The sequence below is a fragment of the Vidua chalybeata genome, chromosome 2 (assembly GCF_026979565.1).
Source record: "Vidua chalybeata isolate OUT-0048 chromosome 2, bVidCha1 merged haplotype, whole genome shotgun sequence".
Taxonomy (NCBI): domain Eukaryota; kingdom Metazoa; phylum Chordata; class Aves; order Passeriformes; family Viduidae; genus Vidua; species Vidua chalybeata.
Window position 1 is genome coordinate 115,342,727 of NC_071531.1, and position 8,626 is coordinate 115,351,352.

The window sequence follows — 8,626 nt, forward strand, 5'->3', positions numbered from 1 at the left end:
CGGGTCCAAAACTGCGAGCCAGGTGGGTCCAGGATTCCAACAGGAGTGGTTCTGGGATTGCAGCCCAAATGGATCTGGCATTGCCATGCAGATGGACCCAGGCTGGCTTCCCTGTTGGGTCTGAGATTGCAACAGGAATGGGGTAGGGATTGCAAAAGGAATGGGATTGGGGTTGCAGCACAGATGGATTTGGGATTGCAATGCGGCTGGACCTAGGTTTGAATCCTTGGTGGGTCTGTGATTGCAACCCAAATAGTTCTGGAATTGCAAAGGAATGGGTTTGAGATCACAGCTGGATGGGTCTGGGGTTGGAACCCAAATGGGCCCAGGATTCCAACACAGATGGGGCCCAGGATGGCAAATAAATGGGTCTGGGATAGCAACCCAGAGTGTTGCAGCCCAGCTGGGCCTGGACTTGCAATCCAGGTGGATTTGGGATTACAACCCAAAAGCAGCACCCAGGACTGCAAACAGAAGGGTCTGGAACTGGAATCCAGATGGACCTAGATTAGCAATGCATTTTGTTCTGGGATTGGAACCCAAATGGATGTGGAATTGGAACCCAAATAAAACAGGGATTGCAACAGAAACATGTTTGCAATAGGATTCCAGCAGAGCCCGGGATTTTATCCCTGATGAATCCCATTTTACGATGCAGATATGCCCAGGATTGCAACTGAGATGGGTTTGGGATTGCAGCCCAAATGTGTCTGGGATTACCACCAGAATGAAACTGGGATTGGAGCTCAGAACAGCCCAGGTTTTCAATCCAGATGGCTCTGGAATTGCAATGCAGATGGATCCAAGCTTGCAACAAAACTGGTTCTAGGATGGCAGCCTAAAGGAATCTGAGATTACAGCAGAAATGGGTCTGGGATTGGATCCCAGAAGATCTCAGGACTGCAACCCAAGCAGATCCGGGATTGCAAACCAAATAAACCCAGCATTCCAACAGCTGGGATGACCAGGGCACTGCAGCTGTGGGATGCTGCTGCTGCCTTGAGAGCAGCCTGGTTACCTGGTTGCAATTAGCGTTCCCTCCTCGCTGATCCCTGCGTGCATTGACAGCTCCTGCAGCTCCCATTACCTGCCCCGAGTGGTCCGTTCCCTGCCGCGCGCCCTTCCCGGGGTGGGATGCTCGTCATCCTCACTTCCAAGAGGAAATTTACTGGCTGCAACGAGAGGATGCAGCCCTGCTGCACGCCGTTGCTGTGGAAACGGGGTGAGCGGCTAATTAGATTTAATTAACGAAGCAGGAGGGGAGCGTTACAAACAGATCTGGGCAGGATGCATCACCCGGCCAGCAGGGCTGTGGGTGCTGAGGTGATGATGCCGTGGGGAGAAAGGGGGCGTGCCTCAGTTTCCCTTCCTGCAAGGTCAAGGAGGGGGATACTCACAGGAATGGAGCCCCTAAGGATGCTGAGCAGCCCAGCATCACCCGTGCGTCCCCCTTCGCCAAAAAAACTCACAGGCCCCGAGAAAGCATCAGCTCCCCCCCCGCCCCAACCCCCCAGCATCCTCCCTGGGCAAAGCCTTTCCAGCAGCATCCCTCGGCGGGATCCGGCCCTGCCCGCATCCGCGCGTGTCTGCGTGGGCACGGCTCTGCCTCCCGCCCGTGCCTGGCCAGCTCCGGGGGCCGGGGACCCTCGCGTGGCCACGGACGCAGGCGCAGCCTCGCAGCCCGCTGCCGCTCTGCGGGAGCGCTTTCCGTACATCCCCGGTACTTCCACATCCACGCCGGAGCCCGGCGATATAAATAGCGCCTGGCTTTTATTCCCCTCCCCGCCGCATCCCGGCGCAGCGTTCCGGCTCGGGGCGGACACCTGGGGATAGAGAGGGACAGAGAGGGAATTTCTGCGCGATTCCTTGGGCCGCGTGGGACGGACCGACCCCGGGACCCGCATGCTGCAGATGGTGAGGACTCTGGCGCAGTTCACCATCGCGCTGGAGGACATGCGAGACATCGGGGACGGCATCGACGCGGCCTTCGCCACCTCCGGGCTCAGCGGCGCGGCCGAGGAGCCGCCGGAGAAAGGCTGCGGCAGCCGCGGCGGCACCGAGGTGATGATGGCAAAAGGGGTCCCGGGGCTGGGGCGGGGGGTGGGGGGTCGCCGATGGGGTGCGGGGGTGAGGTGGGGGCGCATGGATGCGTCACGTTTGGGCACGTGTGTGCAGAACCCCGGCACCTGTGGGGTCTGCGCCGCGATTGCCGTGGCAACGGTGCCTCCATCCTCATCCTCATCCTCGGCTCGGCACCCCCGGGATTCTCTGGATCGCGGGGAGGGGGGGGGGGGGTGCTCCCGCCCGGAGAGGGTGATGGGGGGGCTGAAGCCATCGCTGCCACCGCCCCCCCACCCCCCCCCCGTGCTGATTTACACGGCGGAGGCGTCAGCTGGTGGGAAATACCCCGATTCCCAGGGCGGCAGGGGCTGATCCCGAGGGTGCTGAGCGTCCCGGGGGAGGCAGGATGAGGCCAAGGTGAGGTGGGGGCGTCCCCAGGGAGAGCAGATGGAGACTGAAGCATCTTCAGCCCCCCCAGCGGAGAGGCTTTGCTGGGGTAAGGAGTGCAGCGGGGCACGTCCTGCCTTTGCCCACGGATGGCTTTGCCCTGCTGGGATGGTGCCTTTCTCCCAGCTCTGCTCATCCCAGTGGGAATTTGCCCTGCCGGGGTAATAGTGGTGCTCTAACAGGGGAAAAAAACCCTCTTGCCAACAGTTGGGCCTCATCCTGCGTGTCCCTGCTGCTGCAAATCCCCAGCTGCTGGTGCAGCTGAGCCTGTGCAGCCCCCTGGGCCTGACCCTTCCCTTTGGTGCTGAGCCGGGACAGCTCCAGGGAAAAAAAGGACCAGCAGGGAACTACAGGCTGGGTGAGGGTTGGGGAAACTGAGGCAGTTTGGGGCATCAGATTCCCCTAAGCTCCATCCTCCAGTGAGTGCCCATCCGTCTGTAATTGCAACAAATTAATCCAGCAGTGAGAGTGTTTATGAGCTCTCTAACTGAGTGGGGAGGTCTCAGCTGGTGTTCCCAATATCACCATGGTTTCCTGATTCCTGGAAAGCCTTGGACCCGTCACCAGTATTTGGCTCTAGACAAGAGTTTCCTCCATGCTTGGTTCCATCAGCAGCCTGGTGGGGAGCAGGGAAACTGAGGCACAGCTCTGTCCTAGAGCGGGATCTGGCCAGGATCCCTCTCCATTGCTCCCTGACGACCACGAGGGGCATGGTGGCCTCTCTCCATGCCCCATGCTCTCTCCCTCTCCATGCTCTCTCCATCCTCACCATGGTGAGGGTGGTCAAACTTCTTCCAGAGCAGCTTTCACAGCTCATTGTGTCCCCACTAGGGAGGACACGGCCCCACGTGTCCAGGGGACAGGGGCTCATCCCACCAGACTGAGGACATTTGGGTGTCTCACACCCAGGGTCTCTGGAGATTCTGCACATGCAAAACCTTTGGGGTATCTGTGCACCCAGGGCATCTCTGCACCAAAAGCTTTTGGGATATCTCTGCACCTGGAGTCTCTCCTTCACATGCAAAAATTTCGGGGTGTCTCTGCACCCAGAATCTCTGGAGTGTATCCAAACACAAAACTTCCGGGGTATCACTGCACCTCTGGAGCATTTCTGCATCCAAAACGTTTGGGGCCAGGGCATCTGCCTTGGGACATCTGCCACCGAAATCTCTTGGGGTGTCTCCCAGCCAGCAGCCTTGAAGCATTTCATACCCAGAACTCTGCACTCAGAGCCTTAGGAACATCTCACACCCAAAACTTTTGGCGTGTCCCGTGCCCTGGGCTCCGGCGCATTGGGCCCCGGGCTGAGCTACAGGGAGTGCACACACAAGAGGGGTCCCTGAGCCCCACAAGCAAGAAGACCCCGACCCATCTGCTTGCTAAGGCTGGCGGCCCATCCCACAGGGCCAGCCCCCCGTGCCGCCACCACCCCACGGATGCGCCTCCCGTGGGCCACAGCCCAGCCCCAGGGTGCCCGGGGTGCTGGGCGGGAGGCGAATTCCTACGGGTCCGCTCGGAGCGGAGCCGCTGGAGAGCCAGAGGGCTCCGGCACCGACCCATGTAGGGCTGTGAGCTCCAGGGCGGGCTCCTGACGCGGCCGCGGAGGAAACCAGGCGTCTGTGCGCTCGGTGTCATGTACTTCCTAATCCTCCCGGATTCCTCCATCGGGGTGGAGAGGCAGCGCAGGGGAGCTGGACGCCAGCCGGGCTCCTCCGGTGTTCAGCCTCCCCAGCCAGCCCCAGCGCCGGCCCCGACCGCCGGCGCGCAGCTCCGCCGCCCCGGGTCACCCCAAAACACTCGTGTGTCTCTCCCCCCCGGGCAGGACATGAGGAAACACGTCATCATGACCCTGCTGGACACCGAGCAGTCCTACGTGGAGTCCCTGCGCACCTTGATGCAGGTAAGGTGGCACGGCACGGGGTGTGACACCCCAAAGCGCGGCACGGGGTGGGCAGCGGGGTCACCCCAGGTGGGAGCCCCTGTGGGGCTGTGCCGGGAGCTCCGTGGCACCGGGGAGGATTGGGGTGGCAGGGTGGGATGTTGGGGACAGCAGGAGCAGACGTGGGAGCGCTGTGACAGCGGTGTCAAGAACGGCGGTGTGGGAGTTTCCTCCATGCCCGAAGCGAGCCTGTGACATTCCCAGTGTGTTGTCACCTGGCACGTAGCGTGTCCCCAAGTCTCTGGCTCTGCTTGCCTTCCAAAAGCTCCTCCTCGTGTTGCACCCCATCTCCCGATGGCCCTGCCGTGATGGGGGACCCCTGAAATCCCCCGTTCCCTCGTGCTCCCGTTTCCTGCTCGGATCATCACCTGCAGACCCGAGCCAAAGGTTTTTCTCAGGCTTTTTTGCTGAGCTGGTTCCAAACCCCCTGGAGCAGCCTGGCCCGAGGGTCCACCCCACGTTTCAGATGTTAATGAAGGTGTTTCAGCAGGTTAATGATGGTCAACGCCCTGCAGACGTCACCTGGCCGAGGTGTGGCTTGTCCACAAACTGCGAGCTCTGCAAAAGCAGTGCCTGTGGGACCTCTGTGACAGTCCTCAAGGGCATGGGACACTCCATCCCAACACTGCCGTGGGCTCTTCCCATAAATGCCCCACAGTGTCCCCCCACGGTGGACACAGATGTGCTGCAGGGGGGGAAGGACTGCTGCTGCCAGTGCAGACCTTGGCTTTGAGGGGCAAGAGGACCCTGGCTCTGGGGCTGATTCTGGGGGGAGCTGTACAGGCTTTGGGGCTGGTCCCTGCTGGTCTTGGCATGGAGACAGTCTGTCCCATGGTCTGTGCATCCTCTCAGGTGGGAGGGACGCAGGTGGGAGCTCTTGTCCATGGGACCTGTCCTGACACAGTGCCACTGGAGGGTACCTGGCTTTCTGGAAGGGATCAGAGGGCTCCAGGTGTCCTCAGCTCCCTGTCCCAGCTGCTCAGATCCTTGACGTGGCTTGGTGGCACTTAGCATGGGACAAAGACACCACCCTGGAGCACCATCTTCCAGCCAAGCCAGGTGGTGCTGCTGTCGCTGTGTGCTGCAGCAAGGGCTGTCTCCGTGCTCCTCTGCCCAGTGTGGCAAGCACGGGATGCATGGCACAGTCCATCCCAGCTCCTGCTGGAGGTGCTGGACACAGTAGGCAGGTGAAGGGGGTTAGGAGCCTCAGGATGGATTTGGTCCTTCTAACTTGGGTCTCCACGAGATACCTGGCATCAGCTTGAGGAACCTGATCCTTGGGGGATGACTCCTTTGCCCGCTTGTTTGGAGAGGTCTGAAGCCACTGGAGATGGGTCCTGTCCTCAAAGCTCAGCTCCGTGGTCCTCCACACATCCTGAAAGCCACCAGCACACTGTACTGCTCAGACTGAGGGGGTGGCAAGGCTTCAGAACACCTTCCACATCCTGCTGTGTCCCCTGCAAATCCATCTCTCCCATTCCAGTGGCACTCCTCCGCTCTGCAGGTCTGCCCCATGGATAGAGGAAAGGGGTTTCATAGCAGAGCCACCCACCCAGCCTCACTGAGGACCTGCTGGCCCTGAGTGTTGCTTGCTGGCCATTGTGTGGTGGTCTAGGGCATCCAGTGGATGCATCCTGCTGATCCAGCCCCTCCTGCTTCCAAACACCCTAAATCCCATCAGGAGCACTCCGGCATTTGCATCCCGGGGTCGTGTTGCTGTGATTTCCAAGCTGGGTCAGGCAGATGGAGGTGGTGAAGACTCATGGCAGCAAAGATGGCTCTGAAGGCCTGGGACAGAGGATCCTGTTCCATGCAGGTTCCTTGAGCAGACGTGTCCCCCTCCCCACACAGCTGTGGGGATTTGCTGAGTGCGGTGGCACCCAGGGAGGCTGGGTTGCAAAACCTGTCTGGTCCTGCTGGCAGGTCCCACAGCCCAGCATCCCCTGGAGGAACCCCCGGCTGCAGGGTGCCATCCATCCCCGTATTCACATGGGCTGAGAGATCCAAACTGTCTGGGGAGGGAGAGGAAGCCTCCACGGATCCTCTGCTTGCCCGCAGGGTTACATGAAGCCGCTGAAGCAGCCGGAGAACTCCCTGCTGTGCGACCCTTCGCTGGTGGATGAGATCTTCGACCAGATCCCCGAGCTGCTGGAGCACCACGAGCAGTTCCTGGAGCAGATCCACGACTGCGTGCAGAACTGGCACGAGAAGCAGAAAGTGGGCGACCTCCTGGTGCAGTCGGTAGGTCCCGGCGGGGCGATTCCCCCCGGGAATGCGGGTGTGCCCGCTCCTGGGCACGGCCCCAGAGCAGAGGTTTCGGAGCAGGAGGCAGGGAGTGATGAAAGGATGGGGCAAGCAGGCCTGGGATGGAGAACAGGAGACGATCTCCAGGCCTGCTGTCTGCTTAGCATAAGGGTGGGAGCTGCTGCTCCCGGCTGGCTCTGCAGCTCCGCGTTTCTGCCTCGGGAGCACAAACGTCAGGGCTGAAAAATCGAGGTGGGCGGACAGCGGGTGAGCCCTCCCTGCGCCAGCCCAGAGCCAGAGTTAACCCTGGGGCAGCTTCTTCCAGGCTCTCCCGGTATGCCCATGATCCATGATGGATCTAGCCCTGTTTCCCCCCCTCCCAGTTCTCCAAGGATGTGCTGGTGAACATCTACTCTGCCTACATTGATAACTTCCTCAACGCCAAGGATGCCGTCAGGATCGCCAAGGAAGCCCGGCCGGCTTTCATGAAGTTCCTGGAGGTGGGTCCTGATTCTGTCTCCACAGATCCTGGCACGATGGGAGTTAATGGGAGTACATTTATTGCCAGACTGGGAATTTCGCCCCCACTTTCTTGGTTTTGTTGCAAAGAGGGTCAGTTGGGATGAACCGGAATCGCTCGGGACGGTGTGGAAGTTTGGACCCCAAACCAAAATGGGTGATCCTGGCTTAGTGGGAGGCTGTGTCCCTGCTGTGTCCCACCAAGGGGCCCATCCTTGACCCTCACGGGTGTTTTGCAGCAAAGCATGCGGGAGAACAAGGAGAAGCAGGCCCTGTCCGACCTGATGATCAAGCCTGTGCAGAGGATCCCGCGATACGAGCTGCTGGTGAAGGTGGGTGACACTGTGGTGGCCGTGTCACACCAGCAGCGGGGAGAGGCCACGGATCCTCCTCGCCTCCACTCAGCTTTCAGGGCTCTCAGGTCTCTCCTGACCCCTTTCCCCACCCCTTGCCACAAAGCTGGCATCCCCAGGTGTGCACATGGCTCTGCCCTCCTGGTCACTCTGAGGACAGTCACCCCGCTGCCCCGCCCCACCATGGTCCCCTTACCCTCAGCCTTTCTGCTGGACACGTCCACCCCCTCCTCGGCGCCGGTTTCCATCCCCAGCAGCCAGAGCAGTGTGGGAGGGGCTGGGGCAGTGACAGTGCCAGTGTCCAGGCGTTGCCAGAGGTGACAGCCCGGCTCTGTCCCCGCGGCAGGACCTGCTGAAGCACACGCCAGAGGACCACCCCGACCACCCTTTCCTCATCGACGCCCAGCGCAACATCAAGCAGGTGGCGAGAGGATCAACAAGGGCATGAAGAGCGCGGAGGAGGTGGAGAGGAACGCCCGGATCGTGCAGGAGATTGAGTCCACATCGAAGGGATGGAGGACGTACGTGGGGGGGTCCTTGGATGGGGGCACTCTTTCCTTCTCCACAAAATGTCCTCATTTCTGCTCTTTCGGGTCACCCCGGGCTGGGTCACTTGTTTTCCCTCCATGTCCCGCTTTCCCCATTATCATTTGGTCTTGGTGGGCCCTGGGGGTTTGGGAAGGGGCTGGGGTCCCAGTTCTGAGCTGGGGGATGCAGGGGCAGGGACGAAGGCCACAAAGCTCCCCGCAGTGGCTTCCCACCCACGACTCTCCTTGTCCCCACAGCTCCAGGCTCCGCTCCGCAGGTTCCTGCGCCAGGAGATGGTCGTGGAAGTGGTAAGTGGCCTGTGGGACCATGGGACCACACCCTGGGTGGGCAGTGGGAGGCTGTGATTGCAGATCATGGGGTGCCTGTGTGCCCATGGGAGGCGATGGATGATGGATGGATGGATGGATGGATGGATGGATGATGGATGGATGGATGATGGATGGATGGATGATGGATGGATGGATGGATGAGGGATGGATGGATGGATGGATGGATGGATGGATGGATGGATGGA

At 60.6% G+C, this 8,626-nt stretch overlaps 1 protein-coding gene across 1 annotated transcript in view; it reads left to right on the top strand.

Moving 5' to 3' along the window:
* ARHGEF17 (Rho guanine nucleotide exchange factor 17) overlaps window positions 1–8,626 on the top strand; it is a 32,456-nt gene that overhangs the window by 16,946 nt on the left and 6,884 nt on the right. The window contains 8 exon segments of the mRNA XM_053935775.1: window positions 4,331–4,408; window positions 6,506–6,688; window positions 7,075–7,191; window positions 7,450–7,542; window positions 7,910–7,985; window positions 7,988–8,059; window positions 8,062–8,084; window positions 8,349–8,399. Coding sequence (XP_053791750.1) covers window positions 4,331–4,408; window positions 6,506–6,688; window positions 7,075–7,191; window positions 7,450–7,542; window positions 7,910–7,985; window positions 7,988–8,059; window positions 8,062–8,084; window positions 8,349–8,399 — 693 coding nt within the window.